The sequence below is a fragment of the Choloepus didactylus genome, chromosome X (assembly GCF_015220235.1).
Source record: "Choloepus didactylus isolate mChoDid1 chromosome X, mChoDid1.pri, whole genome shotgun sequence".
Taxonomy (NCBI): Eukaryota; Metazoa; Chordata; class Mammalia; order Pilosa; family Megalonychidae; genus Choloepus; species Choloepus didactylus.
In genome coordinates this window covers 14,129,160-14,152,951 of record NC_051334.1, presented here as the reverse complement: position 1 = coordinate 14,152,951, position 23,792 = coordinate 14,129,160, and the positions used below count along the sequence as shown (strand labels likewise).

At 41.5% G+C, this 23,792-nt stretch overlaps 1 protein-coding gene across 5 annotated transcripts in view; it reads left to right on the top strand.

Moving 5' to 3' along the window:
- The window catches only part of CTPS2 (CTP synthase 2), a 383,279-nt gene that overhangs the window by 21,397 nt on the left and 338,090 nt on the right, over positions 1-23,792 (top strand). For all 5 annotated transcript variants that reach the window (XM_037822637.1, XM_037822638.1, XM_037822635.1 and 2 more), the window contains 4 exons: positions 421-521; positions 11,168-11,284; positions 11,413-11,496; positions 12,407-12,487. In XM_037822637.1, the coding sequence (XP_037678565.1) occupies positions 421-521; positions 11,168-11,284; positions 11,413-11,496; positions 12,407-12,487 (383 nt within the window). The remainder of the gene's footprint in view (positions 1-420; positions 522-11,167; positions 11,285-11,412; positions 11,497-12,406; positions 12,488-23,792) is intronic.

Genomic DNA, 23,792 nt, shown 5'->3' with positions numbered 1-23,792 from the left:
ATGCCCTCGGCTGTGGTCACCCCCAGATGTGCTCTGTGTGCGCAGAGCTTGGGCAGGGCTGGCCACGTACTTCTTCCGCCTGAAGCCCAGGGCCTGGCCCTCGCAGCAGCACTCCTTGCATGGTTTAAGTTGGCCTCATAGGTGTTTCCTAGTTTCAGCATAGGTGGCCTTTTTGGTTTCTGTTTCTTGTCCTCCGTGATTGGTTGGTTTCTCAAGAAGAGGGAGGAGCTATTTTAAGGGCCTACTATTTCAGTGACTAATCCTATACTGCCTGATGACCTATTAATTTCAATGATGGATGGAAGCATGAGGACCACAGCTTGTCTGTTTGCTTTCAGGCTGTTTGGGAAAGACACTGATACATTCCTTCTTCACGAGCATGAAAGTCGCTTTTGTGTTAATTATTCCTTCTTTCCGCAGTCGTCCCTCACATTACCGATGCCGTCCAGGAGTGGGTGATGAATCAAGCCGTTGTACCTGTGGATGGCAATAAGGAAGAGCCCCAGATATGCGTTATTGAGGCAAGCACGCAACTTTTCTTTATGAGTGTGTTTCCTGCTGGGTTTCTCAGTTTATCTGATTGTCAGTCATTCAACACAACACGTCCCTGTTGATGGTCCTGTGTGTGCACACTGTGCTGGGGGGTGGGAGGGCAGTTTACATCAGGGAGCAAGACAGAGGGTCCCTGCCTGTGGTCATGGTGGGTCAGCAGGCAAGATTAGTATCATATAATTAATCACATGAAGCCACGGTTGTGGGTGTGCAGTGATCTGGACCGCGGTCACAGAGAAGTCACTCAAAGTCATTGTTAAGGTAAGGGCCTGGAATGGGCACGGTCTCTGCCCTCGAGGAGCTGGCAGCAAGCCCTGTACACAAACAACAGAATGCAGCCTAGTAACTGCTACTAGAGAAGTATTTGCAAAGTGGTTCCGAAGTCCAGAGAGACCGAGTTAGAGAAGCCAGGTGGTGGAGGGGATTTGGAACTGCTTCAAGAAAGAACTTAGGATGTGAATATGCCACTCGTTCGCTGCTTTCACCTTCCTTCCTTCCTCACCATGTGCAGAATGATGAACCTCCAGGCCCTCCTTATTGAAAAGTCGGTTTGCCTAGTTGCCAGGTGAAAGAGCAGAATCACGGATTCTAGAGTCAGACTTCAGGGTTCAGATTTCTGCCATGACCTGAGTGGTGTATAGCTCAGTGGTTAAGGGTCTGGAGCCAGATGGCTTGAGTGTCACTTACCAGCTGGGGGACCTTGGGCAAGTTCCCTTAAGGTCTGTGCCTCAGTTTACTCATCTGCAGAATGGGATTAAATAAGTCAACACGTGAAGTGCTACGAATGATGTCTGCTTTATAAGAAGTGCTCAAAAATGCTTAGCCCTTCTGATTATGCCCTTGTGACTTTGGGCAAATTACTTCTCAAAGCTTCAAAGTACTCATCTGTAAATTGGTGATAATGACAGGGTTGTTGTGAGGATGAAATGAGATCCAAGCACGTGGTTGTGTTTGGCATTTAGGAAGTGCTTATAAATATATATTAGTTATTATCATCATTGTCAGTGTTAGCAGATAGTGTGCTATCCAGAAGATCCATTTCGTTAATAGTAGAGCTGATAAACTCAATATAAATGTGCTATACTATCATATATTATCATAATAGTAGAGCTGATAATATAAATGTGTAAGCATGGTATACAAAATTTCCTCTCCCTTGGTGTTTCTTCTTTCATAATTTACCCTGAGGAAAGAAGGAATGCTGCCTTCATAATTTTTTTAATTGGAGTACAACATAAATGCAGAGAAGTGCACCTGTCATAGATGGACAGTTTGATGAAGTTTTACAAACTTGATACATCTGTGTAACTGGGCTTGCTTCCTTTAAAAATATTTAACATCTAATACAGCAAATAGTTTGAAAGAAAAAAAAAGGAAAAAATCGAGGCAATGATAAAGACAAATAGTGCAAGAAAAGAGAAAGGAGGTAAAGCTCCAGGAAGAATAATATCAGATCTGAGATAGGACATGTCAACCTGGGGCTAAGAGAAGGAGACTTACATGGTCATTCTGTTTATTGATTTTCAGTTTTTAGAATCGATCCCCAAGACAGAGAAGGCTTAAAAGCAGGGACCAGATGGAAATGTCATGTGCTTTGAAAATAGGATTTGGGCCATGGAAGGGGTGGAGAAGTGCTTGGGATGGGGTGTGCAAAGAGGGAAAATAAGAAACTCCTTTTGCACTAGGAGGCATCAACAGATGTTAGTAGTTAACAGGCTAAGAGGTTAAAGTATCTCAGAGTTACGGAAGTAACCCATAGAGGACCTGACCATTGTGACTGGATCAGGGGGTAGGGAGACTAGATAGTTAAATCCTCATCTGTCAGAGCAGGAAGTCGACTTGCATTCTTTAGAGGGTGTCTCAAACGGCCAAGCCAAGAAAGAGTTGGATAGTATTTAGAGATATGGAGGTACCAACTAGAAGAAATAAGCCAACTGAGAAGTTCAAGTGTTTGCCTTGGGGAATTTGGACTTGGGAGAGGGAAGGGGTGGGGTGGGCAATGTTTGCTTTTTATTGTAAGCTCTTTTGTACAATTAGATTTTTAACCATGTGTGAGCATTATTTTGATTAAAAAAATGCACACACTTCTTAATGTTATCTTCAAGGTGCCATTGAACAGTTTCACTATCTTCAAGTTCAGCCCCAAATTGATTTCATTAAAGCTGGCAGAGGGCAGGATAAGTCCTCACACCTTTGGTTTATTCTGGTTATTGATGGTATAGTACTGCATTGTCTAATACAGCAGCTACCAGCCACATGGGGACATTGAGCCCTTGAAATGTAGCCTGTATTAGTTTCCCAGCCACCAAAACAAATACTGTACAATGGGTTGGCTTGAATAATGGGGATTTATTGGCTTACGGTTTTGAGGCTAGGAGAAGTCCAAAATCCAGGGGTCAGCAAGGCAATGATTTCTCCCTGAAGACTGGCATTCTGGGACTGGCTGCTGGTGATCCTTGGTCCTTGGCTTTTCTGTCACATGTCAGTGCCCATGGCAGCATCTTCTCCTGTCTCTTCTGGGTTCCACTGACTTCCAGCTTCTTGCTGCTCTCTGTGGCCAATTTCCTTTGCTTTACAGGACTTTGGCCCTACTGGATGAAGGCCCACCCTCATTGAATTTGGACAACTAAAAACATTTTCAAAGGTCCTATTGACAAATGGGTCTCACCTACAGGACCAGGGGTTTTTGCTTTCCCCAACATGGACTGTCCAAATTAAGATGTGCTCCAAGTTCAGAATATACACTGGGCTTCAAAGATGTAGTATGGAAAAAAAAACAAATGTAAAATACCTGGTCCTGTGTATGCACACTGTGCTGGGGTGTGGTGACATGTTGAAATGATAATATTTTGGGTATTTGGGTTAAATACTATTAAAATTAATTTTACTTGTTTATCTTTACGTTTTCAATGTGGCAACTAAAAACTTTAAAGTTACTTATGTAGCTCACATTATATTTCTATTAGACCATGCTGGTCTAGTACTTTCACTCTTTTTCTTTCAACCTTGCTTTTCTAGCAACAGGAAACCAAACGATCCAAGATGTGTCCATTTCCCCAGAAAAAGAATTGGTCCTTGGCCCCAAAGCAATGACCAATTTTCTAAACATGAAAATGTTGATAACTTTTCCAGAAGATTTTTTTTTCTTTCTCTTAGTCTTAGTAAGTGAAAGAAGAGCCCTTTCCCCAGGACTATTAACCTTAACCACAGGAAAAGTTCCAAAAGGTCACGTGTCTGGAGTGTTTTCTACCTTTTATTCCCTGCTTCTGTTCTTGAATTGACTTGTTCGGCTTAACAAACAAACAATATAGCCATCAATATACACTAGCCACGGTGGTGAGAGCTAGGGATGGCAGGCCCAGGAGAATCTGCCTCCTGCTTCCCTGGAGCTCATCGTTTAGATTTTTAATTTCACAGAAACAGAGAAACTGTGACAAGTTGTCACCAGCGAAACCTCTTCTTCTCCATATGACACTGAGGTTTATGTTTGCTTATTGGACATTAAGTCGGGGATCCTTTTGGATTAATTTTAAGTTGTGCTCCACAGTTGTGTCTGTGCTTGCTTTAAGCCTTCAAAGAAGGACCACCAAAGCTGATTTTTAGTTTTGAGTGTGTGGAAGCTGTTGAAGTGCCTCCAATGCCTTTTTTGTGGACGAGGCCTCTGCTTCTCAGCCCTGTGGAGTTGACAGGCCTTGTTCATATTAATACAGGTCATCTAAGCACAAATCCAAATTAATCTAACCCTGGTTTAAAGGAATATAAGGTTTCTTTTTTAAAATGGTAGAAGCAACTCCTATCCTTAAAATGCAAAACGGACTTTGCTTATCGCAGAATTTGCTGCTGCTTCAAATTCAGCTTTTGATAGATCGTAAAGTTTTGTTATGGGCATTTTCCCTGTGGTGTGGGGAGAGAATTAATTTAGAACTAATATAGCAATAATTTCGAAAGATTCCCAACAAGCAGTAATGTTGAGCCAGAAACATTCCGACAGAGGAGCTCATCAGTTGTGACTTCCTAATTGGCTGAGAGAGTGCAGTACCACCGTAGGCCATGTGAGGGCAGAAGCGGCTAATGTTTAAAGTCTTGGATTCCCTGATAAAAACAGTCAGAAAACAGATGTTGCCAGTTTAGATTAAGTGCAGAGCTCTCGTTTCCTCAAAAAAAAAAAACAAAAAACAACAACATTAGATTCTGGTGATTGTAGTTAGTGAACACTTACACCACCTCCCACCCCCAATTGCCTGATTGCATGGGATTTTTTTTTTAATTAATTAATTTATTTATTCTTATTGCGATTGTTCAGATACCAAACTATCCAAAGTTCCAAAGTGTACAATCAATTGCCCATGGCACCACCATACAGCTGTGCATCCATCAACACAATTATTTTTTTTTCAATTTTTAGAACATTTTCACTACTCCAGAAAAGAAACGAAGACAAAAAAAAGGAAACTCACGTCCTCCCATACTCCATACCCCTAACCATGCCCCCCCCTCCATTATTGATTCATAGTTTTGGTATAGTACATTTGTTACTGTTGTTGAAAGAATGTTAAAATACTACTAACTGTAGTATATAGTTTGCAATAGGTATATATTTTTTCCCTATATGCCTCTCTATTATTAACCTCTAGTTATAGTGACATACATTTGTTCTAGTTCATGAGAGAGATTTCTAATATTTGTATAGTTAATCACGGACATTGTCCACCATAAGATTCACTGTTTTATACATTCCCATCTTTTAACCTCCAACTTTTCCTTCTGGTGATATGCGTGACTCTGAGCTTACCCTTTCCACCACTTTCACATACCTTTTAGCACTGTTAGTTATTCTCATTACATGCTACCATCACCCCTGTCCATTTCCGAATATTTAAGTTCACCCTAGTTGAACGTTCTGCTCATAATAAGCAATTGCTCCCCATTCTTTAGCCTCATTCTATATCCTGGTAACTTATATTTCATGTCTATGAGTTTACATATTATAATTAGTTCATATCAGTGAGACCCTGCAATATTTGCCTTTATGTGTCTGTCTTATTTCACTCAATATAGTGCCCTCAAGGTTTCTTCATCAACCCATTTCTTTTAAGATGTTTTTGTTCGAACACTATACATTCTGTCCTAAGTAAACAATCGTTGGTTCCCTGTCTAGTCATGTATTTATGTATTGAGCACCATCGCCACTCTCTGTATAAGGACATTTCTTCCACAAAGACGGAGGAAGAGTCAAAGAAGGCAGAGAGGCAAAAGAAAAAGGCAAGACTCCCCCCTACGTGGGATCAGACACCCAGGGGAGTGAATCTCCCTGGCAACGTGGAATATGACTCCCGGGGAGGAATGTAGACCTGGCATCGTGGGACGGAGAACATCTTCTTGACCAAAAGGGGGATGTGAAAGGAAATGAAATAAGCTTCAGTGGCAGAGAGAATCCAAAAGGAGCCGAGAGGTCACTCTGGTGGGCACTCTTACGCACACTTTAGACAACCCTTTTTAGGTTCTAAAGAATTGGGGTAGCTGGTGGTGGATACCTGAAACTATCAAACTACAACCCAGAACCCATGAATCTCGAAGACAGTTGTATAAAAATGTAGCTTATGAGGGGTGACAAGGGAATTGGGAAAGCCATAAGGACCACACTCCACTTTGTCTAGTTTATGGATGGATGAGTAGAAAAATAGGGGAAGGAAACAAACAGACAAAGGTACCCAGTGTTCTTTTTTACTTCAATTGCTCTTTTTCACTCTAATTATTATTCTTGTTATTCTTGTGTGTGTGCTAATGAAGGTGTCAGGGATTGATTTAGGTGATGAATGTACAACTATGTAATGGTACAGTGAACAATCGAAAGTACGATTTGTTTTGTATGACTGCGTGGTATATGAATATATCTCAATAAAATGAAGATTAAAAAAAAAGAAAAAGGCAAGAGAAGGAGAGAAAAACAAACAAACAAAAAAAAACTTGATAGCTAGAAGGTGACAAAAGGAAAGATAGCATTAACCTAAAGTAGAATAAAGAGTCAGACAACATCACCAATGCCTGGAGTCCCATACCCTTCCCCTATTCCCCACCCCCCATATGCATTTAGCTTTGGTATATTGCTTTTGTTACATTAAAGGAAGCATAATACAATGTTTCTGTTAATTCTAGCCTCTAGTTTGCATTGATTCTATTTTCCCCCCAATCCCACCCTATTTTTAACACCTTGCAATGTTGACATTCATTTGTTCTACCTCATGTAAAAACATATTTGTACCTTTTATTACAATCGTTGAGCATCCTAGGTTTCTATGAGTTACACAGTCCCAGTCTCTATCATTTGTCTTTTGTTCTGGTGTCCCACATGATCCCAGCCTTCCTCTTTCAACCATATTCACAGTCATCTTTGTTCAGTGTACTTACATTGCCATGCTACTATCTCCCAAAATTGTTTTCCAAACCTCTCACTCCTGTCTTTTCCTTTCTGTCTGCAGTGCTTCCTTTAGTGCTTCCTGTAGAGCAGGTTTCTTGTTCACAAACTCGGTCATTGTCTGTTTGTCAGAGAATATTTTAAGCTTTCCCTCATATCTGAAGGATAGTTTTGCTGGATATAGGATTCTTGGTTGGTGGTTTTTCTCTTTCAGTATCTTAAATATATCACCCCACTTCCTTCTTGCCTCCATGGTTTCTATTGAGAAATCCACACATAGTCTTATCAAGCTTCCTTTGTATGTGATAGATCGTTTCTCTCTTGCTGCTTTCAGGATTCTCTCTTTATCTTTGATGTTTGATAATCTGATTATTAAGTGTCTTGGCGTAGGCCTATTCAGCTCTATTCTGTTTGGGGTATGCTGCACTTCTTAGATCCGTAATTTTATGTCTTTCATAAGAGATGGGAAATTTTCATTGATTATTTCCTCCATTATTGCTTCTGCCCCTTTTCCCTTCTCTTCTCCTTCTGGGACACCAATGACACATAAATTCTTGCTTTCCGTTTTGTCTTTAAGTTCCCGGAGACGTTGCTCGTATTTTTCCATTCTTTTCTCTATCTGTTCTTTTGTGTGTAGGCTTTCAGGTGCTTGTTCTGCAGTTCCTGAGTGTTTTCTTCTGCTTCTTGAGATCTGCTGTTGTATGTTTCCAGTGTGTCTTTCATCTCTTGTGTTGTGCCTTTCATTTCCATAGATTCCACCAGTTGGGTTTTTGAACTTTCAATTTCTACCTTATGTACGTCCTGTGTTTTCATTATACGGTTCATCTCTTTTGCCATATCTTCCCTAAACTTTTTGAATTCAGTTATTATTAGTTTCAATTCCTGCATCACAGTTAAAGTGCAAGTTTGTTCCCCTGACTGGGCCATAACCTCATTTTTTTTGGTGTAGGTTGTAGTTTTCTGTTGTCTAGCCATGGTTTCCTTGGTTACCCCAATCAGGCCTCCCCAGACCAGAATGGGCTAAGGTCCCAGAAGGAAGAAATATTCAGTATCTGGTTTCCCTGAGGGTGTGTCTTAGAAAATTGGTATACCCTCTGATGCCTCCGGTCACTGTGCTTTTCTGCCCAGCAGGTGGCGCCTGTTAGCCTGTACTTCTTGATTGGTGTTAAGTTCTGAATGAAAGGCAGGTAGTAGAGGGGGCCCCACCCCTTTCCTCTTAGAGAAGATAGACGCCCTAGGGGGAGGTCATTAGCATTTCAATGGTCTCTCTCTGCCTGTGCTATACCCTTGTCTGGGTCACAGAACTGGGAACTGAAAATGGCTGAGGCTTTCTCCACTGAGTTGAAAAAGGAACAGAGCTAGTCCGAGGTGACCTTCCGGCTCTCCAAGGTCAGTCATCACCCAAAGCCTCTGCTTTTTGGGGATTCGTACCTCGTAGTGAGCAGTTCACACTCACTAATTAAAACCCCAGTTGCAGCTCAGCTGAGCTATATTCGCTTGCTGGGAGAAAGCTTCTCTTTGGCACCAGGAGGCTTTGTAGCTCGGGCTGTGGGGGAGGGGTCTCCCGATTTGGAGCCGCAGTTTTTACTTACAGATTTTATGCTGTGATCTCAGGCATTCCTCCCAATTCAGGTTGGTGTATGATGAGTGGACGGTCACGTTTGTCCCCCTGCAGTTATTCCGGATTATTTATTAGTTGTTTCTGGTTTTTTTTAGTTGTTCCAGGGGGACTACTTAGCTTCCACTCCTCTCTATGCCGCCATCTTAGATCCTCCGGGATGTTTTTTTTGATCCTTGGATTTTCATAATGAAGTCTATTGTTCTTTACAAAATAATCATATATTTTTATCTGTTCCAGGAAGCTTATATTTTTATTATGTTTTGCTTTATCTGAGTTAAAGTTAGTAAAGAAGAATTTCTTCTGCAGCCAGGTAGTCCTTAGATTTCCTAGTTTGCTTCCAGTATAATTATCATCAAAGATATTGGAACATGTTAGCTAAGGGCTTGTATTGAATTTCGAGCCCTTTCTGTCCTGTCCTGACCACTAAGCTAACCACCCCCCACCCAGTGCCGTGTGCAGGGCAGTCTATCTAGTGGAGACCAGGACAGGCCTGTTCCTGCCCTCATGGGGTTTACCACCCAGTGGAGTGGGCACACAGAAAATAGGGACACAGATGAAATAATGGCTGTTAGTGCTGAGCTCCTCTGAAGGACACAGATAGGGCCTGTGTCAGGCAGACATGGGGTTGAGGCTGCTTTCTGTGAGTGGCCAGGTCAGGCTTTCTGGGGAAGACACATTTCTCCCTGGGCTGAAGGCTAAAGAGGAGGTAGATGTACAAGGAGAAGGAGGGTGGGAGGGCTTAGGGGGCTGGAAGGGGGCTGAGAGGCCAGAGAGCAAGGGGTAAGGGGTGCAAGATGAGATTAGAGACTTATGTGCAAGGACCACATGGTGTGGGGCCTTTTGTTAGCTGTGGAAAGGAAGTTAGGCGAATGGTTTGATCGTCGGACCAGAGAGAGTGGTTAGTTGGGAGACCCTTTAGCTCAGGGCTTGGCAAACTTTCTATAAAGGATCAGATAGTAAATATGTTCAGCTTTGCGGGCCAGAGAGTCTGTCACAACTACTCAACTCTGCCATTGTAGCGAGGACATAGCCAGGAGTAAATGACAGGGCGTGCCTACGTGCCGATGAAATGCCATTTACAAAAACAGGTGGTGGGCCATAGTTGCCGCCCTGTGGTTGTATGATTGCAACAATCCTGGCAAAAGATGATGTTGCCTTGGTGTCGGGATGGTAGCAGTGGACAGAGAGAGCTCTGGAGAGATTTGCAAGAGGCTACAAATGTGGACTGGGTTGTGTGAGGTAAAGGAAGGAATTGAGGATGCTTTCCAGACTTCTGGCTTGAACCAGTTAGTGGGAGAAGATGCTATTTATGGAGATGAGGACGCCTCAGAGAGAAACAGGCTCTGGGGTGTGAGGAATCAAGAGTTCAGTTTGGGACCTACTAAGAGGCATAACTATTCAGCCATCCAAGATGTCAAGATGGGGGGGGGGGTGGCTCTAAGGCTCAAAGGAGCTGGGAAGAGGGGTCAGGGTTGGAAGGAGATTTTAGACCTTCCAGGTAGCTGCAGCTGCCATGATCTCTTTCTCTTCAACATCCAGAACATTCCATTTAGGGCTTATGTTTTCTTTTTTTTTTAATGAATTTTTTTTTAATTTTTTACGTATTACTTTTGATTATTGTTCATCAGATCTTTTTATTTTCCTCGTTAAATTCTGAGCTCTTTAGGAGTGTGTTGTTTCAAATTCTTCCCAACACCTTGACTCCAGTGTTGAGCCTGTAGCAGATGCTCTAAGGCTAGAGAATTCATTTAAAAATCTGTGTGATAGTCTTGAAGTTTTAAAATATGGTGAGGATGAATGGGTTATAGTGGATATTATCCCAGTCGAAAGTAAAATGCCTGTGCAACTTTATTGGAAGCACATTGGGAATTAAGTTCAAATTTATCGAAGGATTACTCTGTCAGGAGTGTTTATGGGGCTTTTGGTATTTATTCCAGGAAGCCAGCATGTGTTAATAATAGTGATTTGATTCTTGTAGTACCAACACTGCAAGACTTGTCAAGTGTGTGTGTGTGTGTATGTGTTTTTGTACACAGAGAGAGCAAAAATGCTTACTATTGTATCTTGAGCAGAGCTAGGTGGCTCTCTTCTTTTTCATGTTGTCACTGGATTTGGCTTCTACCTTCCCACTGGCAAAGATTGGTAGAAATTAGTTTCTCTCTCTCCTTTGTGGCCTATGTTCTGGATCTTTCTATTTGTTTATGAATACCCTTTTCTTTTCTTAAAACTCTCCGTGACCTCACTTTCTCCCTTCTTCATGCTTTTTTTTCTTCTCCTACCTATTTACTTGGCTATGTTATACTCCACCCCTTTCTTATTTCTTTCAAGTCTCTGTTTTTTCTTCCTTTTGTTTCATCTCCCTGTGCATGTATGGTACTTTCCTCCCATTTTTTTAAACAGCTTTATTGAGGTGTAATTTATATACTGTAAATTTCACCTGTTTTTAGCGTATAGTTCAATGACTTTTTAAAGTACATTTACGAACTTCAGTTCTTATCTTAGTTTATTAAGAATTTTTCTGTTCTTCTGTACCATGGAAGATGTTTTGGTCATTTGTGTCTTTTTTCCCCCATTCCCAGCTGGGTGGCACCATTGGAGACATCGAAGGAATGCCATTTGTGGAAGCATTCAGACAATTCCAGTTTAAGGCAAAAAGACAGAATTTCTGTAATATCCACGTTAGCCTTGTCCCACAGGTATGCTTTCCAGATAAGCACACGGTATTCTATTTAATTCACATTTTAAACTAGGGAGCCATTCATCGTCCAGAAGAGCTAGATGTTCAATGTACCAGCAGTAACCCAGCTTTAACCTTTCTTTTCAGCCCAGTGCCACCGGAGAACAAAAGACCAAACCTACACAAAACAGTGTCCGTGCGCTGAGAGGGTTAGGCCTGTCTCCAGATCTGGTGAGTTAAAGGGAGTGGGTAAGTTCATCCCTGACTTCTCTTGCAATGGGACCTCTGTTTCTTAATCTTTCATACCATTTAAGTCCTTTCTCACTTGAAAATGGTTCCCATGACATTGAGCTTTTTTTATCTGGGAGCCTGCGAAGGCTTATTTCCTTATTCCCAAGTGTCAATTTGCACTTATCTAAATTGGCCATTTATTCTTCTCCAGACCCTTATTTGTTAGGCAATATTAATAGCTGGACAAGTGCAATGCCCTGTCATATGCATGGACCCTAGGTCCTTTAGAGGAGGGTGGTACCTTGGAGATTTTTCTGGAACCCTGCTGGGAAGAGGTATCATTGCTCTTATTTTGAGTCTAAACAGCGATGTGTCCTTATGGCAAGGCACCCAATTATTGCCAGTAGTCTAGATTAAGGGTAGGCAAGCTGGGGCCTGCAGGCGGGTTGCCTGCTTTTGTAAATAACGTTTTATCGGGTCACGGCCATGCACGTTCATTTAGATATTGTCTATAGCTGCTTCCTCACTACAATGGGAATTTAAGTAGTCAAGACAGAGAGTGCATGATCTACACAGCCAAATATCTGGCCCTTTAGAGAAAAAGTTTGCCAACCCCTGGTCTAGCTCTCTTCTTGTATTTAAAGAAGCAACATATGTGAGCCTTGACTGTTCTCTAGAGACATCTCAATATTTCAAGTTCTGACTGGTAGATTTCCATGGAATTTGATTTTATTTGCTTCTATAGCGATCAGACCAAGTTCTGAAAGTTCAGTGGAATGCCCAAAGTGTCTGAGTACGTACTTGGGGAATACTCTTATAGAAAAGTTAATGTAGCATCCTCCTGAAAACCAGTGGCCATGAAAGCAGCCTGATTCCTGCTTGTTGACCTATGCATAACTGACTTTGACAGATTGTCTGCAGAAGTTCAACGCCCATAGAGATGGCTGTGAAGGAGAAGATTTCCATGTTTTGTCATGTGAACCCTGAACAGGTTAGTGCTGCTCTTTAGATTTTACTGTCCGGTGGGCGTGTCTGCTGATGCCAACATTTTGCACTTCTTGAATTATAGAATTCCTTTTCGTGGCATTTATGGAAGGTTTGGGGGACTCATAGCCAACTACATCTCCCTTTTCCCTTAAGTGAACAATCTTGAGACTCCTGATTCCTTAGGTAGAATGCTTGTTTCTTTGCATAATCATAGTTTATAGGTACAAAACCAGGATAGCCTTTTATTTTTTTTTAACTTTCTATTTTGAAATAACTTCAAACCCACAGGACAGTTGCAAAAATAATACAAAACCCATAAGAGAACTCCAACATATCCCCCACCCAGACACCCAGATTCATGAACTCTCAATAGTTCATTACACTTGCTGTATCATTCTATACATATATTTATATCCATCCATCCATCTGTCCATCCATCATCTGGCCATCTAGCTGATCATCCATCCATCCATCCATCCATCCACCTTCCAAATGCTTGAGAGTAGGCTGTACACACCATGCTCCCTGAACACCCAACACTTCCATGTCCATGTCCCAAGAACAAAGACACCCATCCAGGCAACTACCTTAAGCACATCCATCAAGCTTAAGCAATTTAATATTGACGTGAAACCCACATTCTACATTCCAGTCCCTTCCAGCATCCCAACAATGTCCCCACAGGCCCCCTCTCCTCCATTGCTGGCTCCAGTCCAGGATCATGGACTGCATTCAACCATCATCATCTCTCCAGTTGCTCCCCCAGGGTGGGCTTTTTGACTCGCATCTAACCTCTAGAGAGAGAACCACGTGAAGCTTCCTTATGTCTATTTTTCCCATCTTTCTGGCAGTTACTGCATTCACTGCAATTTCTCCTTTGTGCCTGTTACAGCTTAAATCACCCCTAACAGCAGTTCTGATGACCTCACCAGCCTCTGTTCAGTTCATTGCTACAGAAGCTGTTCTGTGCTTTGGGCCCAGGTCATCTGCTCCCCAGCACTTCCCACTTGGGTATTCTCAGAGTCACTTTTTCATTTTTCTTTCATTCTCTTTCTTGCTGTCTCTTGTTCACAGTAAGGCTCAGGTGCAAGGGATCAGAGTTGACTAGGGTTTAAAAAGAGTGATGTGGACAAAAAGAACTATAAAGCAAAACACAAAATAATCTGTTTTCAGTATTCATATCATTGGTGGTAGTATTGGTATTATTCTTTTATTATATTGGTGTTATTGAGAACCTGAAATAGTAACATCTAGAATGATTTTGTGTTGCCAAATGATGTTTGTCACAGTAGACCATGGATTTTTAGCCTGCAGTCTAAGGTCAAGTTTCAGGAATGTCAAATAATCCTCTGAAATTTTATGTCAGCATTTTTCTTTGGGGATATGAGGAGTGAAAGAAAGTGCCTATAGCTTTTATTAGCTGTTTGAATTGACCCAAACAGTTTTGAAACTATTTTAAAGTATCCAGGAAAGTCTTACTTGCTGATGTCTCCTTAATAGAGATCCTAGAACATTGTCCATGTGTTAGCTATAATTATGCCGGTAATTTGGTGTAATTTGTTTGTTGAATAAATGCCAAATATTACAGTTAAATAAAATAGGATACTCATACCAAAAAGAAAAAAAAAAGAGTGATATGAATGGCAGAATCGTCTTCTCTTCAGATTAGATCTAGGTTCTCTGAAGTCTAAAAACCATCTGATTGGATTCCTGGTTCTCAGGAGGCTGTCTCATGAAGATGCTCCTGCTTGGTGCTTCCGAGTCCGTTCTTAAGTCTGAACTACTTTTTTTTTTTTTTCTTTTTTCTTTTTTTTTTTAATCATCATTTTATTGAGATATATTCACATACCACGCAGTCATACAAAACAAATTGTACTTTCGATTGTTTACAGTACCATTACATAGTTGTACATTCATCACCTAAATCAATCCCTGACACCTTCATTAGCACACACACAAAAATAACAAGAATAATAATTAGAGTGAAAAAGAGCAATTGAAGTAAAAAAGAACACTGGGTACCTTTGTCTGTTTGTTTCCTTCCCCTACTTTTCTACACATCCATCCATAAACTAGACAAAGTGGAGTTTGGTCCTTATGGCATTCCCAATCCCACTGTCACCCCTCATAAGCTACATTTTTATACAACTGTCTTCGAGATTCATGGGTTCTGGGTTGTAGTTTAATAGTTTCAGGTATCCACCACCAGCTACCCCAATTCTTTAGAACCTAAAAAGGTTGTCTAAAGTGTGCGTAAGAGTGCCCACCAGAGTGATCTCTCGGCTCGTTTTGGAATCTCTCTGCCACTGAAGCTTATTTCATTTCCTTTCACATCCCCCTTTTGGTCAAGAAGATGTTCTCCATCCCACGATGCCAGGTCTACATTCCTCCTCGGGAGTCATATTCCACGTTGCCAGGGAGATTCACTTCCCTGGGTGTCTGATCCCACGTAGGGGGGAGGGCAGTGATTTCACCTTTCAAGTTGGCTTAGCCAGAGAGAGAGGGCCACATCTGAGCAACAAAGAGGCATTCAGGAGGAGACTCTTAGGCACAAATACAGGGAGGCCTAGCCTCTCCTTTGCAGCAACCGTCTTCCCAAGGGTAAAACTTATGGTAGAGGGCTCAACCCATCAAACCACCAGTCCCCTATGTCTGTGGTCATGTTAGCAACCATGGAGGTGGGGTAGGCGAATACCCCTGCATTCTCCACAGGCTCCTCAAGGGGGCACTACATCTTTTTTCTTTTTTTTTTTCCTTGTTTGTCTTTTTTCTTTTTTTTTTTTTTAACTTTCCCTTCTTTTTTAAATCAACTGTATGAAAAAAAAATTTAAAAAGAAAACAAACATACAATAAAAGAACATTTCAAAGAGACCATAACAAGGGAGTAAGAAAAAGACAACTAACCTAAGATAACTGCTTAACTTCCAACATGGTCCTACTTTACCCCAAGAAAGTTACATAATATAGCAACATTTCAGTGAACTTGTTCCTACTACATCCATCAGAAATTAACAGACCATAGTCATTTCTGGGCATCCCCAGAACGTTAAATAGCTTATCTGTTCTTCTTGGATTATTGTTCCCCCTTCCTTAATTTCTCTCTACTGCTAGTTCCCCTACATTCTACATTATAAACCATTTGTTTTACATTTTTCAAAGTTCACATTAGTGGTAGCATATAATATTTCTCTTTTTGTGCCTGGCTTATTTCGCTCAGCATTATGTCTTCAAGGTTCATCCATGTTGTCATATGTTTCACCAAATCGTTCCTTCTTACTGCCGCGTAGTATTCCATCGTGTGTATATACCACATTTTATTTATCCACTCATCTGTTGAAGGACATTTGGGTTGTTTCCATCTCTTGGCAATTGTGAATAATGCTGCTATGAACATTGGCGTGCAGATATCTGTTCGTGTCACTGCTTTCCGATCTTCCGGGTATATACCGAGAAGTGCAATCGCTGGATCGAATGGTAGCTCTATATCTAGTTTTCTAAGGAACTGCCAGACTGACTTCCAGAGTGGCTGAACCATTATACAGTCCCACCAACAATGAATAAGAGTTCCAATTTCTCCACATCCCCTCCAGCATTTGTAGTTTCCTGTTTGTTTAATGGCAGCCATTCTAACCGGTGTTAGATGGTATCTCATTGTGGTCTTAATTTGCATCTCTCTAATAGCTAGTGAAGATGAACACTTTTTCATGTGTTTCTTGGCCATTTGTATTTCCTCTTCAGAGAACTGTCTTTTCATATCTTTTGCCCATTTTATAATTGGGCTGTCTGTACTATTGTCATTGAGTTGTAGGATTTCTTTGTATATGCAAGATATCAGTCTTTTGTCAGATACATGGTTTCCAAAAATTTTTTCCCATTGAGTTGGCTGCCTCTTTACCTTTTTGAGAAATTCCTTTGAGGTGCAGAAACTTCTAAGTTTGAGGAGTTCCCATTTATCTATTTTCTCTTTTGTTGGTTGTGCTTTGGGTGTAAAGTCTAGGAAGTGGCCTCCTAATACAAGGTCTTGAAGATGTTTTCCTACATTATCTTCTAGGAGTTTAATGGTACTTTCTTTTATATTGAGATCTTTGGTCCATTTTGAGTTAATTTTTGTGTAGGGGGTGAGGTAGGGGTCCTCTTTCATTCTTTTGGATATGGATATCCAACTCTCCCAGCCCCATTTGTTGAAAGACCATTATGGCTCAGTTCGGTGACTTTGGGGGCCTTATCAAAGATCAGTCGGCCATAAATCTGAGGGTCTATCTCTGAATTCTCAATTCGATTCCATTGATCTATATGTCTATCTTTGTGCCAGTACCATGCTGTTTTGGCAACTGTGGCTTTATAATAAGCTTCAAAGTCAGGGAGTGTAAGTCCTCCCACTTCGTTTTTCTTTTTTAGAGTGTCTTTAGCAATTCGAGGCATCTTCCCTTTCCAAATAAATTTGATAACTAGCTTTTCCAAGTCTGCAAAGTAGGTTGTTGGAATTTTGATTGGGATTGCATTGAATCTGTAGATGAGTTTGGGTAGAATTGACATCTTAATGACATTTAGCCTTCCTATCCATGAACATGGAATATTTTTCCATCTTTTAAGGTCCCCTTCTATTTCTTTTAGTAGAGTTATGTAGTTTTCTTTGTATAGGTCTTTTACATCTTTGGTTAAGTTGATTCCTAGGTACTTGACTTTTTAGTTGCTATTGAAAATGGTATCTTTTTCTTGAGTGTCTCTTCAGTTTGTTCATTTCTAGCATATAGAAACATTACTGACTTATGTGCATTAACCTTGTATCCTGCTACTTTGCTAAATTTGTTTATTAGCTCTAGTAGGTGTATCGTTGATTTCTCAGGGTTTTCTAGATATAAGATCATATCATCTGCAAACAATGACAGTTTTACTTCTTCTTTTCCAATTTGGATGCCTTTTATTTCTTTGTCTTGCCGGATTGCCCTGGCTAGCACTTCCAGCACAATGTTGAATAACAGTGGTGACAGCGGGCATCCTTGTCTTGTTCCTGATCTTAGAGGGAAGGCTTTCAGTCTCTCACCATTGAGTACTATGCTGGCTGTGGGTTTTTCATATATGCTCTTTATCATGTTGAGGAAGTTTCCTTCAATTCCTACCTTTTGAAGTGTTTTTATCAAAAAGGGATGTTGGATTTTGTCAAATGCTTTTTCAGCATTGTCCTAGTTTGCTAATGCTGCAGAATGCAAAACACCAGAGATGGATTGGCTTTTATAAAACGGGGATTTATTTCGCTACACAGTTACAGTCTTAAGGCCACAAAGCGTCCAAGGCAACACATCAGCAATCGGGTACCCTCACCGGAGGATGGCCAATGGCCTCCGGAAAACCTCTGTTAGCTAGGAAGGCAGCTGGCATCTGCTCCAAAGCTCCGGCCTCAAAACGGCTTTCTCCCAGGACGTTCCTCTCCAGCAAGCTTGCTTCTCTTCAAAACATCACTCCCAGCTGCACTCTCTTTCTTCCCCCCAAGTCAGCTCATTTATATAGCTCCACTGATCAAGGCCCACCCCGAATGGGCGGGGCCACGCCTCCATGGGAACATCTCATCAGAATTATCTCCCACAGCTGGGTGGGGCACACTCCAAGCAAATCTAACCAACACCAAAACTTCTGCCCCACACAAGACTATAAAGATAATGGCATTTGGGGGACACAATACACTCAAACTGGCACATTCCACCCCCTGGAACCCAAAATGGCATTATCTTTCCAAATACAAAATACATTCATTTCACAAAAACTTAAATCATTTCAGTAACAAAAGTTAAGTACAAAATCCCATCAAAATCAGTTTAGGCTTGGTCAGTTCTAAGGCATAATTCCCCTCTAGCTGTGGATCTGTGAACCTAGAACAAGTTATGTGCTTCCAATACACAAAGGAGAGACATTCATAGGATGAACATTTCCATTGCCATAAGGAGAAACAGTAAGGAAAACAGGGTTAACAGGAGCAAAACAGTTCCTAAAACCTGCAGGACAAACTCCATTAGATTTCAAAGTCTGAGAGTCATTTACAGAACAATGTTGCATCCTTGGGGCTTGAGAGAGCGGGAGTCTAACCCTTCCCAAGGGCCTTTTCGGCAGCCCTTTCCTCTCCAAACGCTTGGGTGAGTGCTCCAACACTTCCACACATTGGGGAGACCACCTTCTCGGCCCCACCCTCTTCAAACCTCGGGGCAGCTCCCGGATTCCCTTCCATCTCCGGGGCACACGCTCAACCCCTTCAGAACAGTGTGGTGGCAGCCAGGCTCTCCTCAATTCCCTGGAAATGTGCTCCACCCTCTTTGGGACCTGAGGTGGCAAAACTCTTCCCGAGCATCGAGGCGGAAAGCCCGCCCTCGACCTCCAGGGCAAACTCACCCTTTCCATGCATGTGGGCTGCTCCGCTCTCCCAGCCCTAAACCTCTTGACTCCAGACCTCAACCTCCATGGCTCTGTCTTTAAAGAGATTTTTCCTTTAATTTTTTCCTTGTCTGTCTCCTCCAGTGCAGACCGGCAATGGCTCCGTCTATAAAGATCTCGCAAAAATTCTGTTGGCTTTGCATGAAGCATGCAGGGGTCAAAGCCATCAGACAATAGGAGTTTCCACAAATCCTTTCTGCTTAACTCCTTATCCAATCTTGGCTTGTCCTCAGGTTGGGCTGTAGCTTCTGGGATTCCACCCCCTGGAAGCCTGTAATTTTCCAAGCTATCAGTTTCTGATTTCTTGGAACCCAAGAGTTCAGTTCTAAGTTTATCTCTCTCTGCTCGCATTTTACTATAAGCTGCAAGGAGAATCCAGGATATATCCTCCACAGGTAGTCTGGAGATCTCCTCACCTAAGTATTCCAGTTTGTCACTTTTAAATTCTTCCTTCCATCTGATACCAGGACTCAATTTTGCCAAATTCTCTGCCACTTTAAAACAAGGTTCGCCTTTCTTCCAGTTTACAACACATTCATCATTTCTGTTCAAGTCCTCATCAGAAGTATCTTTAGAGTCCATATTTCCACAAACAGTCTCTTTAAAGCAGTTTTGGCCTTTTCTGTCAAGCTCCTCACAACTCTTCCAGAAATTCCCCCTTATCCATTTAAAAAGCCGTTCCAACATGTTTGGTATTTGCAAACTCAGCAGCAAAAGCACCCCACTTCTCTGGTACCAAAATCTGTCCTAGTTTGCTAATGCTGGAGAATGCAAAACACCAGAGATGGATTGGCTTTTATAAAACGGGGATTTATTTCGCTACACAGTTACAGTCTTAAGGCCACAAAGCGTCCAAGGCAACACATCAGCAATCGGGTACCCTCACCGGAGGATGGCCAATGGCCTCCGGAAAACCTCTGTTAGCTAGGAAGGCAGCTGGCATCTGCTCCAAAGCTCCGGCCTCAAAACGGCTTTCTCCCAGGACGTTCCTCTCCAGCAAGCTTGCTTCTCTTCAAAACATCACTCCCAGCTGCACTCTCTTTCTTCCCCCCAAGTCAGCTCATTTATATAGCTCCACTGATCAAGGCCCACCCCGAATGGGCGGGGCCACGCCTCCATGGGAACATCTCATCAGAATTATCTCCCACAGCTGGGTGGGGCACACTCCAAGCAAATCTAACCAACACCAAAACTTCTGCCCCACACAAGACTATAAAGATAATGGCATTTGGGGGACACAATACACTCAAACTGGCACAAGCATCTATTGAGATGATCAATTGATTTTTCCCTTTCGAGTTTTTAATGTGTTGTAATACATTGATTGTTTTTCTTATGTTGAACCATCCTTGCATGCCTGGAATGAACCCCACTTGGTCATGGTGTATGATTTTTTTAATGTGTCTTTGGATTCGATTTGCAAGTATTTTGTTGAGGATTTTTGCATCTATATTCATTAGGGAGATTGGCCGGTAGTTTTCCTTTTTTTGTAGCATCTTTGCCTGGTTTTGGTATTAGATTGATGTTAGCTTCATAAAATGAGTTAGGTAGTGTTCCATTTTCTTCAATGTTTTGAAAGAGTTTGAGTAAGATTGGTGTCAGTTCTTTCTGGAAAGTTTGGTAGAATTCCCCTGTGAAGCCATCAGGCCCTGGGCATTTATTTGTGGGAAGATTTTTGATGACTGATTGGATCTCTTTACTTGTGATGGGTTGGTTGAGGTCTTCTATTTCTTCTCTGGTCAGTCTAGGTTGTTCATATGTTTCCAGGAAATTGTCCATTTCTTCTACATTATCCAGTTTGTTGCCATACAGTTGTTCATAATATCCTCTTATAATTTTTTTAATTTCTTCAGGATCTGCAGTTATGTCACCTTTTTCATTCATTATTTTGTTTATATGGGTCTTCTCTCTTTTTGATTTTGTCAGTCTAGCTAGGGGCTTGTCAATCTTGTTGATCTTCTCAAAGAACCAACTTTTGGTGATATTTATCCTCTCTATTGTTTTTTTGTTCTCTATGTCATTTATTTCTGCTTTAATCCTTGTTATTTCTTTTCTTGTACTTGGTTTAGGATTGGTTTGCTGTTCATTTTCTAGCTTCTTCAGTTGATCCATTAGTTCTTTGATTTTGGCTCTTTCTTCCTTTTTAATATATGCGTTTAGTGCTATAAATTTCCCCCTTAGCACTGCTTTTGCTGCATCCCATAGGTTTTGGTATGTTGTGTTCTCATTTTCATTCGTCTCTATATATTTAGCAATTTCTCTTGCTATTTCTTCTTTAACCCACTGATTGTTTAGGAGTGTGTTGTTTAACCTCCAGGTATTTGTGAATTTTCTAAGTCTCTGATGGTTATTGACTACTAATTGTATTCCATTGTGGTCAGAGAATGTGCTTTGAATAATTTCAATCTTTTTAAATTTATTGAGGCTTGTTTTATGTCCCAGCATATGATCTATTCTGGAGAAAGTTCCGTGAGCACTAGAAAAGTATGTGTATCCTGGTGATTTGGCATGTAATGTCCTGTATATGTCTGTTAAATCTAATTCATTTATCAGATTGTTTAGGTTTTCAATTTCCTTATTGGTCTTCTGTCTGGTTGATCTATCTATAGGAGAGAGTGATGTGTTGAAGTCTCCCACAATTATTGTGGAAACATCAATTGCTTCCTTTAGTTTTGCCAGTGTTTCTCTCATGTATTTTGTGGCACCTTGATTGGGTGCATAGACATTTACGATTGTTATTTCTTCTTGCTGAATTGCCCCTTTTATTAGTATGTAGTGGCCTTCTTTGTCTCTCAAAACATCCCTGCATTTGAAGTCTATTTTATCTGAGATTAATATTGCTACACCTGCTTTCTTTTGGCTGTAGCTTGCATGAAATATTTTTTTCCATCCTTTCACTTTCAGTTTCTTTGTGTCCCTGTGTCTAAGATGAGTCTCTTGTATGCAACATATTGATGGTTCATTTTTTTTGATCCATTCTGCGAATCTATATCTTTTAATTGGGGAGTTTAATCCATTTACATTCAACGTTAAAACTGTGAAGGCATTTCTTGAATCGGCCATCTTATCCTTTGGATTTTGTTTGCCATATTTTTCCCTCTCTCTATTAATATCCTTTATTGTACCCATACCGAATCTCTTTAGTACTGAACCTTTCTCCAAGTCTCTCTGTCCTGTCTTTGTTTCTCTGTCTGTAGGGCTCCCTTTAGTATCTCCAGTAGGGCAGGTCTCTTGTTAGCAAATTCTCTCAGCATTTCTTTGTCTGTGAAAAATTTAAGCTCTCCCTCAAATTTGAAGGAGAGCTTTGCTGGATAAAGTATTCTTGGCTGGAAATTCCTCTCACTCAGAATTTTAAATATATCGTGCCACTGCCTTCTCGCCTCCATGGTGGCTGCTGAGTAGTCACTACTTAGTCTTATGCTGTTTCCTTTGTATGTGGTGAATTGCTTTTCTCTTGCTGCTTTCAGAACTTGCTCCTTCTCTTCTATGTTTGACAGTGTGATCAGTATATGTCTCGGAGTGGGTTTTTTTGGATTTATTCTATTTGGAGTTCGCTGAGCATTTATGATTTGTGTATTTATGTTGTTTAGAAGATTTGGGAAGTTTTCCCCAACAATTTCTTTGAATACTCTTCCTAGACCTTTACCCTTTTCTTCCCCTTCTGGGACACCAATGAGTCTTATATTTGGACGTTTCATATTATCTATCATATCCCTGAGGTCCATTTCGAGTTTTTCAATTTTTTTCCCCATTCTTTCTTTTATGCTTTCATTTTCCATTCTGTCATCTTCCAGGTCACTGATTCGTTGTTCAACTTCCTCTAGTCTTGTACTATGAGTGTCCAGAATCTTTTTAATTTGGTCAACAGTTTTCTTTAATTTCCATAAGATCATCCATTTTTTTATTTAGTCTTGCAATGTCTTCTTTATGCTCTTCTAGGGTCTTCTTGATTTCCTTCATATCCCGTACTATGGTCTCATTGTTCATCTTTAGTTCTTTGAGTAGCTGCTCTAGGTGCTGTGCCTCTTCTGGTCTTTTGATTTGGGTGCTTGGGCTTGGGTTATCCATATCGTCTGGTTTTTTCATATGCTTTATAATTTTCTGTTGTTTTTGGCCTCGTGGCATTTGCTGAACTTGATAGGGTTCTTTTAGGGTTTGTAGACCTATTGAAGTCCTTATCTCTAATTTATCAGATCTACAGCTTCGTGGGAGTACACTTTCTCTAACTAACCAGCAGGTGGCGTCCACGAGCCACCTGTTCTCCACAAGCCAGATCTCCCCTGCTTAGCCTTTTTGGTGAGTGGGGGAGTGAGTCTTGTGGGGCCCAATTGGTGTACCAAGCTTGCGTGTGTAGTTGGTGTTGCCTGCCCTGTATGTGGGGTGTGTTTCTGGGCAGTCGGGGAGGGGGGGTGGCCCCTAACAATCAAATCTCCCTGATGATCCTAGAGTTTAAAGCTGCTGCAATAGTCTAATCTTTCAGTTCAGTCCTGCCACAGTTTGTCTCTGCCACTGACCCACAAGTCTTTGGTATTGGCGTATGGCTCCTGAGACTTGCAAGTGGGCCCCTCTTCCAGGCTGTGCACCCCGGGTCCTCTGTTGAGGATGACTGTGCTATGTCACAGGTGAGTGCCGTCCCCCCAGGGCAGTTCTGGGCTGCTGGGCTGTGTAGGGAGGCTCCCAGTCTGCTCAAATGATGGCTGAATGGGGCTTTGTTAATTCACACTGCTCCACCTTCCCAGCTCTGGGACATTCAGCTGAGGTTGCAGGGAAGGCTAATGTCCACGCCCAGTTTTGTGGTGTGTGCCTGTTATTTGAAGCACTTCCGTCACACTGGGTTGTCTGGGGCAGCTCTGGGCTATGGTTCTGGAGATGGCAGGAGTGTTTCT